Below are 27068 nucleotides of genomic sequence, written 5' to 3'. Positions count from 1 at the left end.
CTGGAAAGAAACACACCTCCGACCGCCAGTAAAAAGAATTCCTTCTCTCTTGACTTCGCGCATACATTTGCGTGGAGCACTCCGCTATTTTCTGGATCTTTCAGCTACCAAAAGTAGCTGCCGGTGGCTGCTGACACCAAATCAGCAGCGCTGGGTCTGTATCAGAAAGGGGGTTCCCACCGTAGACCAGGGATGCCAGCGAATAGTGGGTAGATAACTTGTTGCATTATAAGCCCACTCAGCACAAGGAACAGAACCAAGCCAAGCAGCAGAGTTTTTTATGAGCATAGAGTTGCAAATAGTACAGAAGAGTGCGGCCGGTGTACTCTATATTTCAGTCTCCCTTCGTGTGGTTCACAGTGGTCGTATGGTGTTAAATTGGGAGGCGGGCCACAAAGGCACTCGAGGACAAACAAACAAGTTTTGAATCCATTCCCAATAATACTTTCGCGAAATTTGTAAAGCTTTCACACATGATATTAAAGTGATTGAGTCGCGTCTGAAGCCATAAAAGAGCTAAAACGCGGGAGAAATTAGCATCTTTGCTGAGTCTGTAAGCAGCGTCGTCGACGCGATCTTGACCCTTTGACTTCCGGCAGTCCAGCTACGGACTCCATGGCCACATCAGTCCAAATACTCTTATGATGCAGAAGGCTTTGCAAAAGGCCGGTTTTAGAAAACTTGCGCGGCTTAGGCTGCTTTCAACCGTAGCAAAAAAAGCATATTGCTTTGCTGCGTGATGCATTCCAGGCTACCAGAAGGAACATGAGAGCTTTTCTTGTGTACCTCAATCCCACCATGGCCCCAAAGAATATCATCATGTGCCTTATGCATAGCGGCACCGTTGACCACAGCTGGAATGAACACTCGACGAGGTGTCCATTTTGTTTTGAACAACAGCAGGCCATCCTCAACATGGTATTGTTTCATCCTTTTGCCACTGTGTAATTTGAAAATACTATCAACTGTATGGGTGTAGAACGCATATAAGTCACGCATCTTTCTTCTAGAATCAGTGAAACTTCAGAGTTTTGAAGGCGACGGATAAGCATCCCTGTGGCGGCATACGCCTCCGCACCGCTGTTTAGGCTACAGACTGCGTTGTTTCAAAGTAGATTAGTTCAACGAGCAGCGATCTGCCCAAGCCCAATAAATGACAATTAGATAGCAATATGCAAGTGCATAACCGCTTTAATGCTTTTGCGTGTGCGCTAAGGTAAAGGTCACGCCTTGGATGCCGCAGTTTTCGCTAAATAGCTAAATTCTTGCAAGCAGAGCACGAAACTCCACAAGCACATATGTTTTCATAGTATCAGACAGCTATGTGCTTGCACATACCATTGCTTACCCTGCAGCAGCTGTACCGCATGCCGTAGGTGCTATAGCTGGACTTGAACACCCTAGCTGAACGTTGGAACGTCGCTCATGAACATCGCCATCCAGCCCTCCTTGCTGAGCCCTCGAAATTCCCGAGTAGTTCACAGTTGTAGATGAGCTTGGGCGTTTAAAAGTTCAAGAGGCATTCAGGTGCACTCGCGTTTGCGAGTGCTAGTGGAGCTTGTTTTGTGCTCGCCATCAGAGCGAATAAGTATTTGTTAGACGGGGTCTGTGGAGTCAAGTGTGAAGTAGAATGTTGATCGCTTTAATTTGACAAGTATTTCACCAAGGAAGCATCGAGAACTTCTTCCTAGCATTAAGGTTTTTCAGGGTCTTGAATTCAACTACCATGCGCCACCCCTCATCCTTCCTCCGCACCAATATCGGGGTTATGCCCAAAAGTGCTGGTCGATTCTTGCACTTGGGTTTTTCAACAAATCATCCCGGTGCCTCTCAATCTCCTCTCATGGTGTGAGAGCCTCTGATTCCATGAACTATTGCTTGGGGCCGACGTAGAGAGTAATTCAACACGGTGCGCTGAACGACTAGCAGGTGGCCAGCCTGCTGGCAGCTTGTCATTGTGTAGCAGATCCGCAAAGTCCTTTAGATTTGTTTATTCCCGCTGTTCCTCTATTGTACTTCCAGTAGAATTTTTGCAAAATCCATTAGAAAGCCGATTCGAGGGAAGCATTCTCAAGTGGCCCTCTCAACCTGCGCTGCTGAGCCGCTTGTACTAGGCCTCTGACTATCCTTCTTCACGCAGCGAGCCTACTCGAGACATGCTAGCTAACATATTTTTTTTTAGACCAGAAAATGCCTTTTCCTGACGCTTTGAGGAACCCTAGCCTTCAAAGCTTGCAATTGTGAACGCCTGCGCGTCTTCTACCGGGTCAGCCATGGCCTTTATAGGATTATGTCTGGTGCTTAGGTCCAACGTAGAACTCACAGACCATGCTCATAAAATCAAATTACGATTTGAAGAGGCATTCACCTACCGTAACCTTGGCAATCCTTTTGCTCTGTTGCCCGTCAGCAAACCTGAGTCTTGGGGACTGTGATAGCGATTGAACAGGCAGACTGTACCTCTGCGCGCACCTTTTTTTGGGTCCCCAGCTGCAGCTAGATCCAATTTAGCCCGTTTGCGAGACGTTTTATCTCCTGATGCGCCTTCTATGCTCGCAAAGTAGCGTGCTTCCGCTAGGCCCAAACCCGTTGCTAAAGATCTGTGCCTTTCTGCGTTTTCCCAGGTTATATGGCTCAATCTTCCACAATAAAAACAGTTGCGCTGTTTGAGAGCTGTTTGTGGCAGCTGGGGAGCTTGGATTATATCTGGCTTTCTTTTCTTGCTCATCGTAGACTGTAGGCTAGGGCCAGTTGACAGCTTTGATATACGAACTCGAAGTCGCGCTCACTGGCTCCGGAAGCCTCAGGTTCTTCACTGGCTAGGAACACGGAGTGGGTGGTCATCCTGCGACCACCTAACGTTACTTTTAGGAAGACCCGGAAAAAATAACTGATGGAGCAGCTTATAGTGCATGTTGTGACTCACCCTGACGAACCACAGCTTTATTTTCTCAATGAACCGGTCTACTGATAAACTTCGCTTCTTCACTATATCAGTTCTCTCTAAAGTGGCTGCTGAGCATATGTCGGGGGAGGCCATTCTGTCAAGTTTCGTACGAAGGCTTGAAGTAACTTTATCTCTACTCGCAGGAGACTCAATCCAGGCGAGTCAAGCCAACGTTAATGTGCTTGATTCTCCAACAGAAATGCCACAAAAATCACTTGTCTCTCTTTATTTGCGGGGTAAAATGCCAGGTGCCTAGGCACATCACAAGCCGATGAAATTCCCAAGTTCATGTCCATCCTCAGGACCTCTGTACACTTCTGGTTAGCATTGCCTTATTGGTGCATCCACAAGCATTTTATCGGCTGACAGATCATTTATTTTCACCGGTTGGCAGCTCCTGTGCTCGCACCAACTTGTAGGCACGCCTCTGGCCCCCACACATGCGCTGTGCCACCTTCAGCTTTCAGCGCCGGTGAGTGTACTTGAACTGCTGTCGATTTACAAAACATATTATTGAATCACCGAATAGCTTCGTCGAAACTAGAAAATGTACATGCAGGCCTGACACTCAATTGCATCCACAGGCCGTGAAAGGGCAGGTAGCAGCTGCATCGAACCTCGCGATTATGTAAAAAATAGCGTTTATTCACGGCCTCCGCGAGGAGACGGCTAGCCCCAGATCAAATACAAGATTTTGAGGAAGTCGCTAGGTGCTTCCCAGAGAATTCTCTGCTTCCTCCTACCCACGCCCCTCAGGGTTCCCGGAATTAGGAGATTATGGCAGCTAGGTTGCGTGTACTTGGATCCTCTAGGCGCTCTGCGCTTTCACAGCTACTTGTCCACAAGTCCTAACTCACAGGTAATGTAATACTTTTTCTGCAATAAGTTAGGCACACCGACAAACAAACCAGATCTAATTCCTCCCTACGTCTAGTTAAATATCACTAGTCCAACGAAGAGTTGAAGTGTAGCATGCGCCGAAAAAGATATTGCTAGTCCAGCTGAGCGCGCAAAACAGCGCTACAAGGCCAGTGACCCTTACTAGAAGTGTCTTGACGCCCCTAGCATGACTCCTGTGAAGTAAGTGCTCCTAGAGGGTCTGCAGCAAGTTGCACACAGCAAGTATTTATTGAGTTCACAGCATGTGGGTGGCTAGCTCTTAGGTTCAGGCATGTTCCGAGGATAGTCCAGTGACCCCAAGCTGCACGCACATGCGCAACATCCGGTTGTAGAAACTATGAAGGATTGTCCTTAGCCGCTGCCAAAAACATGAGCATATCTCCTCTTGCAAGCGTTAAGAGCTGCATGAGTCTGTCAACTCGCTCGCCTCATACAAAGCGGCAAGACAAGCAATGATCCGATGTTTCTTTAGTGCACTCCGCGTTTCCGTGCGGCCTCGTAAAAGCAGATGCGTTATGCATTATGAGCCACCTCAGCATTTGACCCATATTCCTCGTTGCAGACCACTATGCTGCTTTGGAGACACACTAAAAGAGGGAGAGAGCCCGACAAACAAGGGCGCCGTTCAACTTGAATTCTCGATACAAATGCCTTAACTCCAGCTATCTAGAAGCACACTTCCACCAGCAATTAGATTAGCTAGCTAAAGTATATATATTCAAACGCCAGCACAGTAATCAGCCAAAGCTCCGGGGCTCTAGCTGTCGGTGCTTTCTGCCGCTGGTGCTGCTGCTGCCACTGGTATCGGGCCCACCAAGTTGCTTACCCTTGCTTCTTGTAGCTGTATCTACTCATACTGTTCTATATACGCCCCCTCGAATATTTGTCGCTCCAATTCTTTAGTTTTTCAACGATTAAAAAGCCCTCAGTAGCAGCAGCGCCATAGCATGTTGCCCTTGCTGCTGTCGCGGCTACGCCGCCGGAGCAGGAGCAGGAGCAGGCGCCAGGCGGGAGCAGCAGCGGCAGCGGTAGCAGCAGCAGCCGCACCCTGGCGTCAAGACTCCTGTCTTTTCCTCTCGCCGTGTTGCAGCAGCTGCTTTGCCATGACACGCTTGGAGGACTGCAGCAGAATTGTTGCCGCTGCTGCTTCTCCGGTGTAAAGTCGCGCTGCTGCCACTGCTGATCCTGGTGCTGCACGGTTCCGCAAAGCAGCTCTATGGGCGGTATCTGCTGCTCCTGGATTTGCCCGGATATTGTTTAACATTATTAAGGGGCAGCAGGAATAGCAGCGACACCTGTGTTCGCGGCAGGGAAGCAGCAACGGCAGGCACAGGAAAAGGGGGCACATACATACGGGTGCACGAGGATAGAGAACGCAGGGGTGTGGGTGTCGTAGCACCAGCACCGACAACACAGCGACAATTGCTAATGCATCAAGCTTGTTTCTGTGTGTCTCATGCTGTATCTATCAAGTAAGAGTTGCAAAGCAGCGCAATCTCACATTAAGCTGTATCTGAGCCGCTGCAGCAACCTGTGGTGTGGTTCTTTAGTGTCGTTGGTCCAGCGGTAGCATCTGCTGCAGCAACTGCTGCAGCAACTGCTGCAGCTGCTGCTGCAGCTACCAGTGCAGCGGAACCCATAGCTGTACGCCTGGGTATCCCTGCAAGGGGACACTACTGGACGGAAAATCTGGCATCCATCATGAGTGTCACAACTGCTGGAGGCGCGGTCGCTTTGGGGGGCCCCTCGGAGGCCTTTGACCGTAGGAACAGCAACAGCAGCAGCAGCAGCAGCAGCAGTAACAACCACAGCATCGACCGCTTTGCAGAGGCTGCCCCCGCTGAGGCTGCCTTCATCTCTTCGCTTGCTGCTGTACTCGAGCACCTCGTAGCCGCATCGCCAAACAGTACGTCTCTGCCGCTCACATGCCTGTATCTATACACACACGTGCACATACATGCATAATACGCATGCATGCACGCCACAAGCATCGGCTAATTCAGGGCAACACGAACGGCACAAGCAGCAGCATTTGCACGAGTAGCGGCTGCTTGCAGGAGAAGAATTCGAGCAAGACACATGCATCTGCACGTGTCTTTGTGTGCCTTCCCGAATGTATCGCAGGTTGCTGCAGCATAACAACCTTCCATGCCATATCGACACCCGCTATAACGGTATCAGCCTACTTGCAGCGAGTTGCGCGCTACTTTGGCTGCAGCAATGAGTGCTTCGTGCTAGCCCTCGTTTACATCGACCGTATTCTGAAAAGACATCCAGGATTTACTGTCTCGTTGCTCAATATTCACCGGCTGTTGCTTTCCGCAGTCGCTGTGGCCGCGAAGTTCTATGATGATGTTTACTACAGCAACCGGCATTATGCTAAGGTCGGTGGAGTGCGTACACCAGAGCTGAACCTACTAGAGGGCCAGTTCCTCTCCCTGATATCCTTTCAGCTGTTTGTTTCTACGGAGGAATATGATAGGTACCGCTCAAATGTATTGGCGGCAGCACTTAACCGCCCGCTGCAGCAGTTGCCGCAGCCACATACAGGCCCAGATGCAATTCGATCGATTCGCTCAGTGGAGGATTTGCAGCGCGAGCAGCAGCAGCACGAGACAGCAGGAGCAGCAACTGTTGCCATGTGCGAAGAACCATCCGTATCTGACTGCTGCCAGAACCATGACGGCAATCATCCACAGAAGCAACACAACTGTGCCTTGGAGGAGGGCAGTTGCAGCCGGTGCAACGCTTACAACAAGATGGATACTTGTCGCTGCTCTTGGCCTAACGGTTTCGGAGATCAGAGCACTTCGTCCTCTTTTGAGGCGGTCCGCTCTAGCGACTCTTTCGAGACACCCAGTAGCTGTGACAGCACAGAGGCAGCAGCAGCAGCTAGAGCAGCGTTCTCTGCAGCAGCAGGAATCAACAGTGAAGCGTCGCCTGCCGAGCATCCACTCTCAAGAGACTGCCCTGTGCAGCAACAGATGCAGTCTCAGCCCTTCAGCAGCAGGAGCGGTGCATGGCGCAGCGATGACGGCGGCAGTATTACCAACAGCACCTATCCAGAGAAGCAGCAGGCCGCTGCCGTAGCATCAGCAACATGCGGCATGCATGCGCGGCCATATTTAGTGACCAAGCAAGAGGAGCAAGAGCCGCTGCAGCCCCAACAACAGCAGCTGTATTCGAGCGTAAGTAGCGGCATGCAGCACACGGCAGTAGAGAGCTTCTCGTACTCCTCTCCAGCCGACCAACGCGAACGTCAACAGCAGCGTCACCACCAGCACTGCAGCCAGCGGCAGCTGCAGCAGCAGCTGCAGCAGCAGCTGCAGCGGCAGCTGCAGCATCACCTGCAGCAGCAGCAGCAAGCCCTCCTGCTTCACTCTTGCAGCCTCCGGTGCCAGGCGAGTGGCGACGTGGCGCGTTTGCAAGCGCTGCAGACATTTGACGAGGTGGCTGCTTCTGCCGACTGCACTTTCTCGGATGATGATCAACTCGTGAGCGCTCCCACGAAGAGGCGGGGAGACGGAGTCTGCAGCAGCAGCAGCTTGAGGGCTGCCGAAGCCTGTGATGGGCTGCCGTATGTATACACTGCGAGAGACGCAGCAGCTGCAGCAGTCGCTGCCGTCTCGGTTGCAAAGAAGACCAGCATCGGAAATTGCTGCCTACCCATCGGAACGGCAAAGCAGTGTCTCTCCTGCAGCAGCGGAAGCAGCAGCTGTTGCTCAGTCCTCTCGCCCTCCATGGGGCATGCGACGGGCAGCACATGCTGTGCGTCAGAAGCTGCTTCGCCAGCTTCCCCCGCCTGCTACCCTTCGCCTCAACAGCATCAGATGGCTGCTGCCACTGCTTGCGGAGCAGCAGCAGCACCAACACTAGCACCGGCAGAAGGCAACAGCAATCACAACGCACTCCTGAGCCACCAACTGAGCACGCGGGCACCGCAGCAGCAACGCCAGCAGCAGCAGCAGCACGCAGTACATGCGCCTTCATCGCATCAGCAGCAGCGTCTTCTTGGACCCGGCTTTGGTGTACCTGCAGCTCCGCCAACACAACAACAACAGCAGGTGCAACAGCATCCTGACCAGTTCTCCGCTCTCCCGGGAGACGCTGTGCCTTGCACCAACAAAATGAGGGAACAGCGATTTCTTTCCATGCTACAAGAGCAGCAGCTCTTGCTGCAGCAAAGACTCCAGCGGCAGCAGCACCTCTTACAGCACCAGCGACTCGCGATCCAGCAGCAGCAGCAGCTTTTACTGCTGCTGAGGCAGAACAATAGCAGCACCAACTGCGCAGCCTTCGAGGGTCTCTTGCAGACGTCCTCCTCGCCACGCACTTCTGAACCAGAACAAATGCAGCAGGAGCAGCAGCAGCAAGAGCTGCTTTTACGACAACAGCTCTTTCAGGAACATCGTTTAAAGCAGCAGATTGAACAGCAACAACAGCGTTGTTATCGACTGATGCATCAGCAACAGCTGCAGCAGCGGCATCAGCAACTCCAGAGCCTGCAGCACGCTCATCTAGTGCTGCTTGGTGCCGCAACCCACAGCACCACTGGACCTCCCGCAGCAGCAGCAGCAGGAACGGCCTGCCCTGAAACAGAAGCGAATGTATCTTATCAATCGGCACTCGCCTCAAGGCATCGTGGTGGCTCGTAAGCAAGAGCAGCAACACAAAAGAGGCCCTGAGTCGTCCACAACACCAGCAGTTTTTTCGTAGCCTGCTGTTCCAGGCGCAGCGTGAGAAGACCTTCAAGACTAGCCATATCAGCATCAGCGGCAAACACAGCAACAAGAACAGAGCGCGCCTCGCTGTTGTACTGCCAAGAGACAGTGCCTCTGTTGCTGGTGCTGCTAGGTTTAGATGGCCATCTGTTGCTCACGTTTCGCGGGGTCCAGTAGTGCGCAGGAGTTGCACACATAGGCAGCTGCAGCAGCACTAGTTGCTGCCGTTTCCTCTAATTGCAGTGGCAAGGATATGTATATATACATATATATACCTATTTTTATATGTGTACACCTCCCATCTTTCGTGCAGCAGGGCATCTTGAGCAACTGGATGCCCCTGCTGCACTAGCGCAGCTCTCATCGAAACTTTGTATCCCCCTGCACTATAGCAGCAAGAGCGGCAGCAGCATTTTTGTGCTGGGCTAGTGCAACCTCCCACGAGATTTGACTGGGTAGGCGTGGCCTTGCTGCTACTACCACTGCTGCCCGTGTAGGAGCAGTGGGGGCCGCATTCTTACGATCCTCTACATTCTCCGTCCCGCTGGATGCCCTTTGCTGTCTGTGCGTGGAATCCCAGCTGTGCTCAACTCCGTTCCAGTTTCCCTCTGCGCGTGTGTTCCCACCTTACTGTACTGCAGCTGTGGCAGCAGCCAGCGCTGCTGCCATTGCAGCAGTTGCGTATATGTGTATCCTGCTGCCCTGCAGCAACAGTGCGCGCTGCTCTCCAGCACCCACATTGCTGATGCGTATAGCAGCAGAACAAACCTCTGCAGGTGCCCTTATGCGGCTCCTGCGTCTGCAGCGAGTACTTCAGCTGCTACTGCAGCGTGTACTGCTGCTGCAGAGTTCAAAATCAAGTGGCCATAACAAACATCGCCAGTCAGCCGGCATGCTGCAGTGCAGCAGCAACGGCAAGTACGCCCCACAAGATGCAGACCCAGCTGGAGTAGCGGCAACGACTACGGTTGCGGCTGCTTCAATGTCTTTCCACGGGAATTACTCTCCCATGTCTTTTTATAAGTGGAAGGAACTGTTCGTTAGCTGCAGATACAGCAGCTGCACTATGCAAGCTGTTTTAGGTGCACTCGCGACAAAACTGGCGCGCCATTCGCGAATAGGATACAAGCAGAGATGCTGCTGTACGCCTTTAGATAGTGACACTGCAGGGTGTGCTGCTTTACCACGAGCTTGCGTGTGCGCTCCGTTACAACGTAGATTGAGGTGGCAATCCAAGCAACAACGCATTCGACTGCAACAGCTGACAACACTGAGGTGCCACACCCCTGGTGCGGCCACACCCTCATTCAGTAACGGTGGTGCTGCGTGACTCAGAGTGACTACGCCATTCCAGCAGCAACAATTCGCTGCAGGAGACGAAAAAGGGGCCCAGGAAGCGACTGGCCGCTACTGCTGCTGGAGCGGTCACTGGGAGTTAGACAAGAAGCCGCACCACTTGCTGCAGCCGCTTTGACTGCGCTGCAAAGAGCCACAAGGTCCTTCTCCCTCGCCAAGTGTCTTTGTAGATGCATCAACAGCGCGAAGTCACGCAGCAGCAGCAGGGCCGCTTCGTTGTTTGAAGCCTTTTGCAGTAGCTGCAGCAGCAAAGTCAACGCAATTAAGGAACCGAAGCTTGAGGCAGGAATAGAAGGCCAGGGAGAGCAGGCGAGGCAAAAAGACACTCGGAGAGGTTCGTTCTGCTGCTTTCTGCCTAAACAAAGTATGCGGATAGACGACAGCAGCGCGCATTGCGGCTGCAAGCCAGCAGAGAAACACATGCACAAAACTGCTGGAGGGGCAGCAGAGCTGGCTGCTGGCGTGACTACCCAAAGCAGCAGATGCCCCTGTTACTGCAGGTTCCTTTCTCCCTAAGAACTGGAGGGACTCACTGCGAAGCCATCACGTGCGGGATGCGCTGCTGCATCTCCCTCCAGCCGTTGCTGCTGCTCGATGACGTGAAAGAACGGTGCCTCTTGTTGGTGGATGCGCTTCTGCTGCACTTGCTGAGTCTGGGTGCTGCGGTGCTGCTGGTGCTGTGTAGGCCGAATCGGAACCATGTCCACAAGAGCTCGCAGTGGAAGCGTCCGCATGGAATAACCATCAATCTTGATTTCTTCTGAAAGTGCAATCTCCCCATCTGCTGCCGCCACATTTAGCTCAGTTGCCGCTTCGGCGTGTTGCTCGCTTTCATGGGGCCGTAGGTGCCACGCTTGATGAGCTCTGCGCGAGATTCGTTTCCCAGCCTTTTCATGACTACTGAGCTTGCCGCTGCTCCTGTTACACGCGTTGGTATGCTTCCCGCCATGAATGGCGTTCACATTCAGCAGCAATAGCCCCCGCTGGCGCAACACATGTCCAGGAGGGGTTGCAGCCCACGCAACCAGCTCAAAGTTCATTCCATCTACCAGACGCACAAATAGACACACTTGTTGCTCTTGTTGATGTTGTTGTTGCTCTTGTTGTTGCTTTTGTAGTTGTTGTTGCTGTAGTGGTTGTTGCTGTTGTTGTTGCTGTGGTGGTTGTTGCTGTTGTTGTTGCTGTTGTTGCTGTTGTTGCTGTTGTTGCTGTGGTTGGTGTTGCTGTTGTTGTTGCTGTTGTTGCTGTTGTTGCTGTGGTTGGTGTTGCTGTTGTTGTTGCTGTGGTTGTTGTTGTTGCTGTTGTTGTTGCTGTGGTTGCTGTGGTTGTTGTTGTTGCAGTAAAAGGGCGAATGCCTCCGATGCTTCCGATGGTAAGGGATTTCTCTGCTGCGTGCAATATCAACAACAAGAGCAACAACAACAAGAGCAACATCAGCAGCAGCAGGAACAACAGGAGCAACATCAACAGCAGCAGCAACAAAAGGAGCAACAGCAACAGCTCCAAGATGATATAGAAAGGTGAAAACGGAGAGGGCACAAGGCAACTTCAGGGAGCGACAGACTGCGCTCAAGGAGAGACGGGGTAGCGAAACGAAAAAGATTCACAGATACACATGCCTTTGCTGCCTGTGCATGCTGCTCACCTGGTCTTGCCATGTGAAGGCTCCACTGTTCCGCCAATGTACCGATTTGTTTAATATGCTGCTATGCTGCAGCTTTTGCTGTTGTGACTGCTGCTGCTGCTCTCGCAGAGGAGAGAAGCTGACAAATCCAACTCGGTGCAACCCCAGGAGCCAAGTGAGCTTATCTGCAGCTGCCACATCCTCTGTCGGCGACTGCAACGAGAGGCGTGTGCAGCAAACAGCAGGAGCAAAGAGCATCAGCAGAACTCGCAGTATCAGAAGCACAGGAGATCCCCCACAGGCTGCTGCTCAGACAGATGAACTGCTGCAGCAAAGACAGCACCAAAACAACACCAACAAGAGCAACACAAAACCAACAACAACCCAGCAACAGCAGCGATGGATATAGATATGTATAGCTCGCCCTTACGAGGGTTCCTTTTGGAAGCAGCAGCATCGCATCCACCACGATCACCGTCTTGAGGCTGTTGCGACTCCTGCTGCTAGTGCGATCATGTATGCCACACACCCCCTTCCTCCGGCTAGTGCTCTCCTGCTGCTCTTGTTCCTGCTGTATCCTCCTCCCGTACAGGATGCCAAGTGGCGCAACCCCTGCAGCATCTCCTCCCTTCTGCTGCTGCTGGAGGGTGCTCTGTACTGCCATGGCGATCTGCTGCTGAGCAGCGGGAGAGACTGCCACCTGCATGCAGCAGAAAAAGGCACAGCACCACTTCAAACGAGGTGCTCAATGCAGCTCAGTGCTCAGCTGCTGCGGCTGCAAAAGAAATCAGCAGACTAAGGCTGCTGCTAACCTCGAGTTGCAGCGAGACTGAAAAGTCAGAGGCAGCAAGCTCGAGGCTTTCAGAGATCAAGGGGTCCTTCTGTTGCTGCTTTTTCTCCTTTTTCTGTGATGGCTGCGGCAGCTCTTGCCGAGCCTTCTTCTGATGGGCTTGCGATGTTGCACTGGACGGTGTTAGCGAGGCTACTGATTTTGGACCGGACGCACGAACAGAAGTGTCAGTGCATCTCTTTCTTGCGAATCCCGCCACTGCTATCGCTACCAGCGCAGCCAGTAGCTGCAGCCCGCATTTGAGCCTGCGGTGCTTGGCCTTGCAGCCATTCAAGCCGCTGATGCCGACTCCCTTTTGCGCCCCCCCCTCCACAGCAGCTCGTTCGACGATTCTGCTGGTACCACGCCTCCATGGCAATTCAAAAACTGAGGGTGTTCGTACAGGAGCAGCACGACTGGTACCTGTTGCTCCAGCAGCAGGAGGCGCATTAGCAACGGCCATGTGCGGCCGCTGCCGCCTCAGTGTAAGAGCATCGCCGCCTTGGAGGCCCTGTATGGAGAAAAAAGGACCCTCTGCGGGTTCCAAGCTGCTGCACAGGAGTAACGAAAGGAGACAGAAGAACCACTGGCGAAGCGACAAAACTTGTGGTCGCATTCGCATCTCACAGGCCTACTACACACTACATGCTAAACTCTGATCCCCACACACTGCGGATGAGCAGCCCAAGCAAAACATACAATACACTCCCAGCTACAGGTTGCTCCTGAGAAAAACTGTGGATTTCCGGGCAGGGCAGTATGCCGATTCATCAATAGAGTCTCGAGAGTCTCGCCCAGCCGGGGTCTCCGTAGAGTAACTGCTTCACACTAAAAATCCGTCCCCCAAGCTAATTAATGACTTTTAAATGGGGAAAGGGAAGCAAAGGGCACCTCTATGTGGTGTTTGACTGGTTTGGCTTCCTATGTAAGGACTCTCGACACTCGGAGCTGCTGCTGCTGAATGCATGCATTCAGCAGCAGCAGCGGCAGTAGCAACACCATCAGTGTTGCAGCGCGAATAATTCATTATCTTGTTAATACGCGTGGAAGTGCCACGCCGGAAGCAGGAAGCCGCCCGCGCAATTCCTTTTTTGTTCCAGTCCTAGGCCTAGGGCATGTGCATTTGGTTGCTGCAAGCTGCGACCCTTCTGCTCGTGCGAAAGGCTTCAGGGTTCCTAGTGGGGGATTCGAGACGTAGTGCAAATATTTTCAAGCGGAGAAGTATCTACTGGTGTTCAAGTTCGAACCACAGCGCTGGAGGCTAAAGTACACGTAGGGGGGCTGGGGGCTTAGGTGTTCGGGATCCAGCGCCAATGGCGAAGAGACAGCGAGCTTCCGCAGGTGCAGACGATGGAGGCGACACACCCGATGCTGGCTCGGCTCCCCCGAAGCTGCGCAAGGTTAGCGACCACGGCAGCGGGAAGAAGAAAGACTTGAAAGCAGTGGACCCTAGCAAGATTCGCAACAAGGCTCGGCGTGCTGCGGTTCGCCAGCAGCAGAAGCAAGATCACAAGAAAGAGAAAAGCGCCAAACGGAAGGACAGAAAACGACGGGAGAAACGGGGAGAGACGGTCGAAAAGCAGGTTCCGAGGACTATTGAGTCCATGCGAGCGCCAGACGATTCAGTTGGTACGGGCTCGTGGTGTAAATCCACCTCCTCCCTTGCATCAGCCTACACAGGGCACTGCGCTTGCATTATTAGAGCCGCCTCTGCGCTCTCTACTCCGTGCTCCCTATTTGGGCTGTTTTCGCCGTTAACTTGATTGGGTGCTGCGGGTATTGCTTTTCTTTTAAATTGAATTGCAGCTGGAATGTGTGCGCAAAGCTCGCTTTTCATTGCTGGCGTCGGCGCCCTTTTTAGGCATATTGCTGTTGCACGTGATATTGTTCGCGCTGCGGCTGCTGCTGGCACAGTTTCAGGCAACGATGCAGAAGCGGCCGAGGCGGAGGAGGCTGACGAGTTCGCCCCTGTCTTCAGGGGGGAGAAAACTCCCAAGCTCTTTATTACAACTAGCAAGTGTGTTGCCCTCTATTCTCCAAGATTGCGCGTTCCCTGACGATCTGATTTCCTCCGGAAGCACGCTGCCACTGTCGCACGCTGCCCCTGTCGTTTCGTAGTCACCAATCAGTGGCTGCCGCAGCTTCAATTGCAAAGCACCAGGGGCACACCAAGTGCTTAACCCCTGCATCTAACACACATTGAAGCAGTTGTCGGCTTGTGCTTCACATGCAGACGTCCCTCCGCGCGTTTCCACGACTTCCTGAAGGAGATGCTCTTGATTCTTCCAGGCGCATATTATTACAAAGTATGTACATCGAAGATGTGGGTGCCGCAGCAGTGTAGATTATGGCGTCTATCATCCTATGGGACAGTTGTTGAGCTCGCATCGTCCACGCCATGGAACGTTTGCAGTCCGGCGCTTAGTGGCTCGAGCTGTGTTGCGTGCAGCGCCTGCAAACATCCGTTAAAACGGTGTGCAGCGCCGCAATAGCGGGGGGCTTCACTGCAGTGTTGCTCTTCAAGGAGAAGAAAGGACAAGCGGACGGCCTTTATATCTGCCACCTCCCCGGTCCGCTGCGGCTGTTTCAGCAACGTTGCCTGCTTACCCGATGCTGAGCTTTCCTTCTAGAGAGAGTGCCCCCCCCGCTCCATCAAATGCTGTGGTGTGGAGTTTCCTGCTGCAGAAGGCCCCACCAGCTACTTTAGGATTTCCAATGTGACTCTTGCCCAGGACCTTCCAGATGGTGGATGCTCTTCATCCCATAATCCGGAGCTGCTTCTTAACAACTTCGTTACCTCCCTTGGCCGTCGCGTTGCCAGGCTGCTGGGCAGCCTCTTTCCTGTAGTACGCTTCTTCGCACGCCTGCCTTCTCTTCGATGGGGGGCTGCTCTCGGACGCTCATGTTGAGTCACTTTTGCTTCGCGCCGTCTTAGAAGGGCCGTCCGACTGCTTTTGCTGCTGCTGTTGTTTGCGTGTTCGTGCAGACTCCCCAGTTCACGGGACGCCGTTTGATTACTCTTCATAACCAAAGGGACTTCATTTTCTTCCGGCACCACCGATATATCTTCAAGGAGAAAAAGAGATTAAGGCCTCCACTAGACCTCTCTCAGACGCAACTGCAGCAGCATCAGGAACAAGAGAAGGAAGGACTAGAGGAGGAGGAGCAGCAGCAGCAACAGCCGCTCAACCCAAAGCTTGGGGCATTGTTGCAGGAGATAGGGCCCCGATTCACTCTCAAGTTAATGTGGCTGCATGCAGGGCTGTTCAATACGAAGGAGGGACTTTTTGAATTCGTTTGGCGACCCGACCTCCAAGTAGATAGAAAACGGATGCTCATGTAGTGTCTCTCAAATCCCCACACAGCCGTTACGGCTGTGGCCGTTGCTTATGCAACTGCTAGCGGCTCTGCTGCCTCTGTTCGCAGAGTCGGCGGGAGCCTGTTTCTGACTCGGTTCCAATTACTAGTCAATGTATCTAGGTGCCAGCTAGGTTCCCCGCTGTAGATTCTGCAGCAAGCCAGCGCGATTACCTTCAAATACCCTGAGAAATCACTGTTTGTATGTCACTCTATGCACTGCGCGTGTCGCGTACCATGCCGCTGCAACAGCAGCACTCACCGGTGTTGTTTGGACTGCGGAAAGTAGATAAAAAAACACGGAGTGGGAGGCTATAGGCCAGGCGATACTCGGCATGCCGGATGCCCCCTCTGCTACTGGAGCAGAATGAAACGAGAGCCGAATGGGGCCGCATTTGCTGCTGCTTCTTCTTCACTGTTTCCTTCTTGGGAAATCAGGAAGGATTTACGGGCGCATCCGCAGCTTGCGCAGCAACGCTGCTGTACTGCTGCTTTGTGAGGCCATTGCCAGGGGCAGCAGCCGCGAAAGACCTGGCGGCAGCACTGGGAAGGGCAACCCTCGCAAGAGAAGTACGCGCATCCCTTGCGGCAGAAGCAGCAAGAGCGGCGGCATTCTGGGTGTATGGTGCTGTATCGAAGTGCTGCCGCCCTACAGGGGCAATGGCAAACAGCCTGCTTTTTAAGAGGGTGTGGATTTGTGCAGCCCTTATTGGCTGTTACCCGTGCGAAGGTGCTTGCTGGTGCTGGTTCTGCTGTTGCTCGCTTGCACAGCGCCGACGGGGAAAGAGTGCCAAAGCGTCAAAGGCCTCTGATGCAATTGTGTGAGGCTCTGCCATGGCGCCCATCCCTGTAGCAAGAGCAGCAGGTGGGTGCTGCTAAAGCGCGTGTAAGGATGCAGTGTGTAGGTTGTCGGCAAAAAAGGAACGGATGACCCAATGGAGGCAAAGAACAAGAAGAGAGGCTGTAAATGGAAGAGAGGCTCTTGGGGAAAGAGAGTAAAAGGGTGAGGAGGGATGAGTGAGGCACACAGAGAAGCCTCTGAGTCAGCAGAGTGCGCGGATAACCGGAAATCACCGTGCGAGGCAGAACGAACGAAACCTACCGGTATCTCCACACATGAGGCGCTTACATATCGGCTGGACGACCTACACAAGCGCAGTGTGTACAAGCGCATTAGGGATACGAGATTCAAAGCACGATGTGCAGATTCCAAAGCGGCTACGTTTCACAGAAAAAAGCCAAAAGAGAGGGTTGTGATGCTGCACACCACGTCGCTGCTGCTGCGCTACAAAGAGCAGCAAGAGGAGCGAACGAGAGGCATTCTCTGGGGGAGGCCCACAGATGATGACGAAAAAGGTCGAGGCACCCATCCACAGCAGCGTTTCAAAGCACGTAGATATATGACAGCTCAAAAGGAAAATTGAGAAAGCCAGCAGCAGCAGCACGCGCATCCACCGCAGTGCAGTAACCAGCAACACGTCCAGCAGCAGGCGCTCCAGGGCAACAGCAGGAGCAGCGATATAATATCTCCATGGCAGAAGGCAACCGCAACGCAACAGCCGCGCACAATCCCTCCAAACCCTCTGAACGTTTCAATGTGTGTGGATGTAATCGGATGACTCCACATTTCGGTATTCATCGCGGGTGCAGCGACGAGGGGCTTGGCGTTGTAGCACCAGGCCCGAGCTACGCAGCTCTGAGAGGCAGGAAAGACATGCGCACATGCATGCATGGTCAGCTCTATCGCTGAAGCAAAGAAGGTGTATAACCAGCCAAAGCGGTCCAGGCGCTGCACCCAAGAAACTGCCACAGGATGCGGTGCCGCATCTGCTGCAGCAGCACCTCCATCAACAAAAGCTGCTGCAGGCGAAACAACAACCGAAGCGCAGGAGCAGCAGTAGCAGCAGGATACCAGGAGGTCGTCGCAGAGGCCGCATGATATCTTGGCCAGCGAGTTCGCACTCAGGGGCGCAATAATAAACAAATCTGCCCAGCGACGGAGCTGCTTTTTCATTGTTCCCCCCCGCACACAAGAGAACCAAACGAATTTGACTCGCAGGGGCAGGCCTACTCTCAACATAAGGGCCTTAGCGGAATTCAGAACTAGTGAGGGTTACAGCGCTAGCAGGAAGAGGGGTAAGCAAACAACAACAAGTGACCTGAATGTGCAGCACAGCGTCTCCGCGCTCTTTCCAGGAGGACCACTCGTCATCGTCAACCTTAGCTTCTTGGTGCAAGCTGGGGGGCAAAAAGCGACGCCCCTTTTCTGTTACCAGCAACTGTACCTGCGGCAGCGTGATTAGCAGCATATATATACCAACAGTGTGCGTGCTACGCTGTGCATATCGCATCGCAAAGAGAGCAGCAGATAGCAACAGCCTCAGGAACCGCAGCAACGGCAGCAGCAAGCGCAGCAGCAACAGCAGGAATGGGCGAAGCAACAACAGAAGAAGCAGTAGGTACGTGCGTACATGGGCTTTTAATCCCCTTTCGCAAGCTGCTCGGTGAATGCCATCAATGACTTCTTTTGCTTTTATCGCTGCAACAGAGCCTGTGACTCCAAGCAGCACCCGTACCTCGTCTGCAGACAAAGCACAAACTGTCTGCGATGGGGGCATCTCTGCAAGCCTGTCAGATAAGGAGATAAACTTGGGCCCCAGATCTGAAACTGGGGTGTGCTGTCTTCTACATGTAGGTTCTGGGGTAAGCAGTCTCGGGTTTGACTTGCTACTTTCTACGGGAGGGTTATCCATATTCTTCTGGCTCAGTATAGTCAGGAGGATCGAGTTGTCTCGATCTTCCGTTGCTAGTCTTCCTGCGGCTGCGGCCGTTGCAGTACAGGTGTTATTGACGTGGTACACTAGCTGTTAAAACCATCAAAGCATGTAGCTCAAGCCCACAATCAAAAATAACGACATATTATTCCGCTATATCCGCGTTTTTCTGTCAGGACACTGGGCGTCCAACTGGAGGCCCCTGGGAATGGGCCCTCTGGGCCCCCCAGAACGGGGGCCCCTGGGAGTACGCAAGCACCTCAGGGAAATCCTGTCAGATTTATGTGCCCGGCTTGAAAGGTGGGCCATGAATGTGTTTTTATATATATATGTTTGCTTGTATGACTAAAGAAAGCTGTTAGCGACGACAGTTCACATGCAATCTTGCTTGCTCTTCAGCCACTAAGACCACTGGACGCGCGCCGACAGCCGCATGCAGGCAGCAACCTGTACACCACAAAGTCTTTTGTTACTTATAGACCTCTAGCTTGTCTGCGTTCATCTTCCGTTACCTGTAGAGCGGAGCTGGCTTCGAAGTGCAACATGGCAGTGGTTGCGCGTAGTGGCGTACTGCAGCTGCTGGCCAAGGCCCAAAGTGCTGAAGCAGTGCGGCTTCTTGCAACTTTGATGTTCTTCCTCCCACTAACTGGAAGCGAATGCGGTGCGGGAAGTGAGAGAGGAGCTCTTGGGTAAAAACAGCCATAGCAAATCTCCGCAGAGGTGATGCGGCGTTTACTCCGAGGGCTGCCTTCTGACGACCCTAAGGCGAGCGTTGCACCGGGTCCCTGAAAGTTGCTGACATGAGGACAGCGAGCGAGGGAGAGAGGATTCATTTGAACACTCTAAAGGCCGCCACCTGGGCTAGGTCGCACCATGATGAGGGCTCAGTGAGCGAAGCCTAACGCGAAAGGCCAATACATGTATAGAGTAGAATTACTGAATCGATTGCTCTCTTGGGCGGCATAACGAGCAACGCCACAGATAGGATCGGAAAATTCTCGGCAATGCAGCTGCCCGGGCCACTACCACATAGCTTGCCATCTAGTCCCAAGCACTGAGCAGGGTGTTGTTTCAGGTCTGCAGACGCATGCGAGTCAAAAGAGCATCGCTAGCCTCTGTTGGGCTTTCAAAAACATCTGCTGATACCACACAAAGCAAAAACAAACCAACACTTGCGTCTACTCAAAATAGATCAATACATGCCCTAGCCTTTGCAGCACGAACAAGCCTCAGAATACTATTCGTGAGCGTTATGTTACAGGAACTTACCATGCAGCCACCCCACGTGCTTCGATGATGCATCTGCTCACAAAAGAGCAGCTTTGCAGTGAGAGACCCTCAAACACTGGTGGCCTCGTGAAACTCCTTCGCATTGCGTATCTGCGAACTGCCAAGGCCGGAGCACATTCCTGGGCTCTAAAGTTGCTGAGCTGCAAACAGATGAAATCAAACTCCAACATGGAAGGAAGACAAGGGTTTCCAACTCCTGTGCTTTCCTTTTAATGACCCCTTGTAGTCTCAGTCTGAAAACATTGATTCGCCTTGTACAGAGGAGTAAATGCAGGGTTGCGTTGTACCACCACAGTTCTTCTGTATCCCTGAATTCGTCATGGGCCTCTTTGTCCGCCCCTCCTTTTCTTATAGCTCCCGAGTGTGGCGGGCTACTTCACTTCTCTCTAGTGAGATGTCAGCAAACAACAGGCTGTTTGGCTTAGCCGTTTTACATCCTCTGCATAGCTGAGTAATGTTAGCTCAATACGGTCAGACAGTGTATGCGTGTGCCATAGATGCTTTGGCCAACTAGCGGTGAATTCTCGGAATGCTTTAAAGCCGCAGCTACGAACACCCCAGCTGCTCGTCCCTCGTCATACCGGATTCCTGAGAGGCGGGGGCAGGTAAAGAGGGGAGCCCCTTTGGGGTCAACCAATAAGTGTTGTGTTGGATTGAGTCTCGAGTTGAGTGCCTTCCTGTGGAAAGCCTGGAAGAAGCGTTACACTGTGTGGCTCTTTACGAACTCACTTCTGCTGCAACTAACTAGCTGGAAGCCTTTGGCCGGTGTCTTTGGAGATTAATTAAAACAGACAAAATGTCAATGCTGCAGGAAAAGATAGCAGCAAACGAACAACTGATGCTGGAGCCGCAAATTGTTGCAGGGTGCTTCTGAAGGTCGCAAAGACAGCAGCAAAAGGCCGCTACAAACGCAAGACATTGCTCTAACGATGCCTCGAAGTGCTGCTTCACACAGTATTGAGGGATCAGGCGAAGCGGTGCATGTCCTCCGTTGCAGCCGCTCAGGACGAGCACACCCCCGCAGCAGTAGCAGCAGCTGGACGCACCGCAGCAACTGCTGCTAGCGATTTTCCTATACCAGGGGTTCGAGAAAGAGGGAAAGGCACGGGGTCTAAAGCCCCACTTGCTAATATTACTGCTGCTGTTCCTACCCAACAGCCCTCACATAACGCAGTATCCACTGCAGCGATAGCCGCAACAGCATATGCTGAGTGAATCTGGGCATATGTTGTCAGAGGCCGGCTCTGGTAAGAGGCTCCATGCATTTTTGGTGCGCCTCCGTGTCGCAACAAGAAGCATCCGAGGCGAAATCCGTCTGCAGCAAAACAGGAAGGCGGTGGGGCCACCAAAAGAAATTTAGCAATAGCCGTCTGGCGTTCAATGCTTTGCATTCTTGAGATTGTTACAAGTAAATAGCTAACAAGGTGAGCACACGGAAATCGAGTACTGCTTAACCTTTCCTCTAATGTTAGGCACGGCATCACATACGCAAGCACACAACGGCCCCAGGTGCGCTGACCACCACACCTCTACTCGAAAACTTGAGTGAACTAGCACAGCAAGCCACAGCCAGAACCGACAGGCAGAGTTCCGTCGGCAGCAGCACATAGCAACCGAGGCTTATCAGAGCACAGCTAGAAACACCAACGACGCCACTAGAGGCAGCAGCAAGTTACTTGAATGGTGGTATGGAGAATTCCATGTTTGCGTTGACAGAGCAACGTTGCGGCCCTCAGAACACGACGTGCTGCTTCCTCGTCACCTGAAAAAGCAAGAAGACTCATGCTGCTCTTGTCCAAGACACACCGCGAAAGCGCAGTCGAGGCAGCAGCAAGACTATCAACTGCGTTCAACAGCACCAGAATCCACAACAGCAGCAGCTGAGCCTTACAGACAACGAGGTGGCATGCAAGTGCAGGCCGGCCGATTGAGATAGACCAGACGTGGAGGTCGTGTACCTCCACCACGCCACGTAGAGACACCAAATCGGATTGCAGCACCGCGACATTCAAGCCCAGAGGGGTTCCCTCCATCAAGACGTTCACTGCCTGAAGCAACACTGACACAATGGCCTATTTACAAGTGTTCTTAAAGCGTCAGAGACCATTCCAAGAAACAGCGCTTCAGAGTTTAAGGCCCGCCCGCTACTTTCAGTGCTTGTGAGGCAAGAGAGCCTCGTGCACTGAGCAGAGCGACACTGTAAGTTTGGAGCCTCTGGAGGACGCAATAGCCTGCAATCTAAACCGCAGCCACCACAGAAAGGGACTGCACACGAATGTAGGTAGCAACAGCAGCAGGGGCACAGCCGATTGCGGACTTCACGGATGATGGAAATGGTGGTGAGGAGAACAAAGACCGAAAAGAGCAGGGTGCATGCGGGGTCTGCTATCGAGTATTCTGGCTTGTACCTGCACCGCAAAAGCAGCACACGCTCTACTTTTGGTAACCACAAGCGTATGCATGCATGAGGGCCCCTTGCGTCGGGCACACCCAGAGCTTCCCCTCAGCGTACGTTTTGCCAAGGCGGCAAGCTGATACTTGTCCTGATTGGAACTGCTAGGATGTCGGGCTTCAAAGGTTTACCAGATAATGGCGGACGCGATCATAACTCCGATATTCTGCAGCAGATCGCCTAAGGCGTGGATATAGGCGGCTCGGAGGTTCATGCTCTCTATCTGTATCTCTGGGTCGTCCTCCATTCTAATGTACATATCGCCCTTTGCTGCTACTGCGAGTGCCTGTTGCTGCTTCTGCAGAGAGTCTGCTGCTCCTCCTCCTTCCTCTACTTGTGACGAGGCCTCTCGCGTCACAGCATTGTGCATGCCGTGCGTGTCGTGGCGGCTGCTGCTGCTGTTCTGGCCGTTTCCGCAGCAGCCGTTACTGGTGTGCATGGGCAGCAGAGGCCTCCCTTCGCTGCTGTTGTCAGTGCTGCCGCAACAGCCTGCACCGCTTGCCTCTGCGTTGCCTCCCGTGTGGGTTGTATGCACATGGCCAATGCCGTGCGAATGGATGTGCAGAATGTGTGCCATGAAGAGATTCGCAGCGGTCCCGATGGAGGCGGTGAGCAGCATAAGGCCCCCTTCAACCCTTTGAGGAGCAGCCAGACGGTGCAAGGCAGCGACAACCAGTGCCGCCGTTACACCCCAGATAAGCAAAACAGACACAAGCGCGCCCAGTATCTCTGCACGGTGGTATCCAAAGGACATGGAGAGGGTTCCCTTCAGTTGTGATACCCACAAAGCAAACAAACTGCGGCAAATAAAAACAAACACACACATACAATACCCTTACAATAGGCTGTGCGTGTTTCTACCGTGCATTTATTCTCGTTGTAAGAGGGGAAGCAAGCGTGCAGACGGATGCCACCACGTGGCCAGGTAGTGGAGAGAGAGTGATGGATGGGCACCGAGACGCAATAGATGCAGTGCAAGAAGCTGCCACGCCAGGGGAGGAGAGAGCGCTGAAGGCAGGGCAGGAAAGCGGCGACTCAGGTGCAAAGGGCCGACCGCGATGACGGAAGGGTCTCCTCAGCGCACACATGCAGGCTGAATTTGGTGTGTCTGCTACTGTCGAAGCCTAAAAAAAGGTGCCTGTACCTTATTAGGAAGGCGCACAGGTCCGAGAGGAGATGCGAAGCATCCGTCATCAAGGCCAGGGAGTTGGCAGCGATCCCTGCTACAACCTCCACGGCCATAAATACCAAGCAGACACCTGACGCCAGCAACAGCTTGCGGCGGGCCCTTGCGGCTGCTGTATCCACGGCCTGCTGTCTACGCAGCACCTCTGCTTCCTCTGGGTCGGGAGCACCCTCACCCTCCACTATAGAGATCGCAACAACCTCATCTTGCTGGTGCACGTGCTGCTCGCCGTACGGAGGTGAATGACCAAGGTTGGTGCCACAGCAACCTCCACTGCTGCGGGGTGGAAGAAGACACGTAGTATCGTGCGGCTTCGGCTGCTCAGGGGGCCCCTCGTGTATCATCTGGCCAGCCTCACTACAGCAGCCGCTGGAGCTGGGGACCTCCACGATCGCCAGATGCTGTTGCTCCTTATGCATCCCGTTGCATCCGCTGAAGTTGCTGGTGTTGCTGCTGCTGCTGGGGAGCACTAGGGGTGCAGCGTCTCCCTGAGCTTGACTGCCGCCGCAACAGCTCCTGCCGCTGCCGGCATGGAGATCCTTGGTGTGGTTATTGCTACGTCTGCCACTGTAATCACTGCCAGGCCTCGAGTTGGGGGGGGAAGAGTGAGTTTCTGTGCTGTAGCTGTCACCACCTCCTGCTGCATCGGCAGGCTGCTGCTGCTGCTGTTTCTGCTGTCCACTATTCCCCTCCACGCAGCGGGAGCCCTTCCCTTTCCTTGCCATGGCGAAGAACCTCTCTGGTGGCCTAGCCTTCCCTGCCCAAGTGCAAACAGCGGCCTGCGCAACAGCAGCAAGCGCTGACCTTCTTTGAGTTACGACTCTGCGAAGGATAATACGTTCAACAAAGGATTTCGGTCCGTCAGCCAACGCTCGAGGTCAGACCACAGCTCTTTCCACAATGCTCCAGCCACTGCTGCGGCTGCTGCTGCACCCCAGGAGAGGTGATGCAGTGCTTGTCCGTTACACGATCCCACCACTGAACAAATACGTGCACCGTAGAGTTATACAAGTATTAGAAGCAACAACAAAAGTTTTCCAACACGCTGGTAGGCTCGGGGCCCTTCCCTTCAATTGTGGGGACCCCAGAGGGCCTCCCATTAATGACAGACCCAAATGGGAGTGTATGAGTTAAAACCTGCACAGATGCAGCTGATTCCTTATAATTTGCGGGATCATGATGCTACAACACCCACCAGTCTCCAGAAACCCCCAGAGTAGCAACCCCCCTGCTGCACCACCCGTCGGGTGTATCCGCCTGCGCGCCAGCAGTGGCAGGGCCCACAATGTCGTGAGGCTTTTGTGTGTGCCATACGCTGCAAACTGCTTTGCTTGCTTTCCTCATGAAACAAGACAGACTAAAGATCAGGTGTCGTAGCTTCTACTGCTGACTGCAGGCTCTCCACGGTAACACGGCATCTGGGACTGCAAGGGAACACGCTGCAACACAACAGGTACTTGAAGGTCGCCCTGGAGGGCGTTCATCGAATATCAAAGACTCCTGGCACTGTGTTGGCTTTGGCCTCGCGCGTGTATCTTTGACCGTCACTGTCGCTGCTGCTGTTGCAACTAGGGCTTCTTGTGAACCCTCGTCTGTATCCAGAAATTGCTGCATTTCCCTAATGACCAAGCCACCCAAAGTGTGCCCAGTTTAAAGCATTGGCTTCTGATAGCTTTCGGTGCTCTCAAAGGGTGAGGATAAAGGCAACTTGCCTCTTCCGGTTGCAAGTGTTCATGGGTTTGGAGAACTGACACACCAAGTGACACCGCGCCGTACCTCCAGTTGGGGAGGGTTAAAGCTACACGTAAACACTTTCTGCTACATTTATTATAGCTAGCTCTAAGCATTAGTAAACAATTGGCTTTTCGATTTGTCTGTTCGCCTATCTTGACGATTGTAGAGTACTGTGAACTAGATGCAGTAAGCCACAGTGATGTGTGTGTGCGCTACATGCTATACACAACTAGCAGTGAAGGCCTAGAGTGCTTTAAGGGTGCAACCGAGCGCATTTATACCCACGTAGGGAACTGTGAGGGGCGCCTACAAGGGGAAGGAGGGAGCTCCTCTCGAAACCTTCAATTAGCGTTAGGTCTAGAGTTAAGTATCTCGAAGCGAAGATCTTAGATGAAACGCTACGGTGGACAGCACCAAAAAGCAGAGTCTCACATGTCTGCGTAACAATTATGTTTTTGCCATTGAAATATTTGTCTATCTGAAGATCTGATTTACCCAACAGGCTGCGGGAAAACTTTCCTGGTGATGGAACTAGGCTGTGGCACGACGCCTGTTTGGGCTGCCCAGGCCGGGTAAGAAGCTTATGTCAAATCGGTAACTCTGCTTCAGGCTGCCCAGGCCGGCTGGGAAGGTAATGCGAACGCAGTAAGTCTGCAGATTGTGGAAGCGCAAAATTTGTCACCCTTTAAAGTCTTGATGGTTGCGTTGGTTGAGGTAAGGCAGACCAAAATACTACGGCGGCCATAAATGGAATACTGTCCGACGATTTCACTAGCCTTTTGGAGATGGACCGTCCTGTGTAACTCCCCTATAAAAAGGAACCAGCGGTTCTTTAGGCATGTTTATTTGAGGGAAGCGCACTTCAGTGGTGGCCAATTCCATCTAGAAGTGTTCGTCCACCCGCAGGGATCACTGCAGTTTGGAACTTACACAAGCGCTGACTCGACGGCTTATGCCACGATAACTTCAACAGCAAAGTTAGGGAAAACCGAGGAGAGCTAAAGCAGGCGACTCTCAACAGACCGGTATCTCGAAAAATTAAGAAACTTTGGTTCGCAAAAACCAGAGGGTAGAGCAGCACCTGCTTCATTAGCAGTTTACGAGAGGGCTACCCGAAGTGTCAAGTCAGGTAGTCGCAGCAAGAGCACCAGGTCAGCGTTTCTCACCGACATGGATTCCAAAACTGATGGAGAAAATGAGGCTTCAGGAACCCGTTAGCGCAAGAGGGGCTGCTTTAGCTGAAAGAAAAATGAATATTGAAAATTAGAACGAGTGAATATCGGGGTCATGTCAGCCGGCCTAGCCTGCAGTTCAAGGTGAACTACTAATGGAAGTCTGAAGCAACCTGAGCTCCTAATTAGTGGCTGTAATGCTTCATCCAAGGTCTTTATAAGGAGACACGCCACTGTCAAGTTAACATAGGCCTACAGTCACTGAGTGCATTCTAAAAGGACTCCCGCCTTCCGCTACCCCCGCCCGACAGACTACTACACGAGGCAAGTGGGACTGCCGGGGTGCGCGTGGCTGCACACCCACTGAGCACTCTGAGCATGCAAAATTAGCTGAGTATAGAAAGTACATTATTGCGCCCTCTTATAGTGAGCAAGCACTAGTCTGCATTCGATACGGTATACAAAACGAAAAGTCAAGTAGCAAATTGTTCACCAGTTCTTAGCTTAACTAGTAAGTGTGTTGGGAAGTGTTCAAGTGTAGCTTAGCCCGCATCTTTTCCCTATTTCAAACAAATAGACCCACGACCCGGAACTGTGCTTAACGATAAGCTTTGTTAGAAACAGCCCGAGTTCTCGCCCTATCGCCACTCCCCCGCCAAGCAGAGAAGCAAAAAACATTGAAAAGGGGGGAAGCAAATATCAGTCGCCAGAGTAAAATTGACTGGA

General features: G+C 52.8%; 3 protein-coding genes across 3 annotated transcripts; 1 reads left to right on the top strand and 2 right to left on the bottom strand.

Moving 5' to 3' along the window:
- Positions 1 to 4858: 4858 nt before the first annotated feature.
- Positions 4859 to 7292, top strand: LOC113146965 (ice-structuring protein 4-like; the record flags this gene model as incomplete). The annotated part of the gene is given in 4 exon segments (XM_026335879.1): positions 4859 to 4900; positions 5614 to 5645; positions 6550 to 6637; positions 7146 to 7292. Coding segments are annotated over 4 exon segments (309 nt in total), but the record flags the coding sequence as incomplete, so codon positions are not given.
- A 3738-nt stretch (positions 7293 to 11030) lies between these two features.
- On the bottom strand, positions 11031 to 19341 carry LOC34620746 (coenzyme A biosynthesis protein 3; the record flags this gene model as incomplete). Its single annotated transcript, XM_026335878.1, has 8 exons — positions 19245 to 19341; positions 18202 to 18594; positions 17894 to 17958; positions 17647 to 17736; positions 17302 to 17430; positions 16837 to 16879; positions 16502 to 16581; positions 11031 to 11243 (listed from the first exon to the last, which is right to left on the bottom strand). Coding segments are annotated over exons 1-8 (1110 nt in total), but the record flags the coding sequence as incomplete, so codon positions are not given.
- A 1688-nt stretch (positions 19342 to 21029) lies between these two features.
- On the bottom strand, positions 21030 to 24161 carry LOC34620745 (zinc transporter 2). Its single transcript, XM_022733982.2, has 7 exons — positions 24100 to 24161; positions 23395 to 23712; positions 22382 to 23047; positions 22116 to 22206; positions 21690 to 21846; positions 21475 to 21560; positions 21030 to 21113 (listed from the first exon to the last, which is right to left on the bottom strand). Exons 1-7 carry the CDS (start codon positions 24159 to 24161, stop codon positions 21030 to 21032), a joined length of 1464 nt encoding a protein of 487 aa, XP_022586735.2.
- Between the last annotated feature and the right edge of the window lie 2907 nt (positions 24162 to 27068).

The sequence above is a fragment of the Cyclospora cayetanensis genome, unplaced genomic scaffold (assembly GCF_002999335.1).
Source record: "Cyclospora cayetanensis isolate NF1_C8 unplaced genomic scaffold, CcayRef3 CcayRef3_contig_84, whole genome shotgun sequence".
NCBI classification, from domain to species: domain Eukaryota; phylum Apicomplexa; class Conoidasida; order Eucoccidiorida; family Eimeriidae; genus Cyclospora; species Cyclospora cayetanensis.
Note: the sequence above shows the minus strand (reverse complement) of the source record. Positions and strands in the feature narration are given on the sequence as shown.

Bases quoted from the DNA above. Each gene is read 5' to 3' on its own strand.
- LOC34620745 (XM_022733982.2), bottom strand. From the start codon at position 24,161: ATGGCAAGGAAAGGGAAGGGCTCCCGCTGCGTGGAGGGGAATAGTGGA. The intron at 23,048-23,394 runs GTACAGGCACCT...TATTTGCCGCAG, and splicing joins CTGTGCGCCTTCCTAATAAG to TTTGTTTGCTTTGTGGGTAT. The intron at 21,847-22,115 runs GTCCGCAATCGG...GTGTTGCTTCAG, and splicing joins CCATTTCCATCATCCGTGAA to GCAGTGAACGTCTTGATGGA.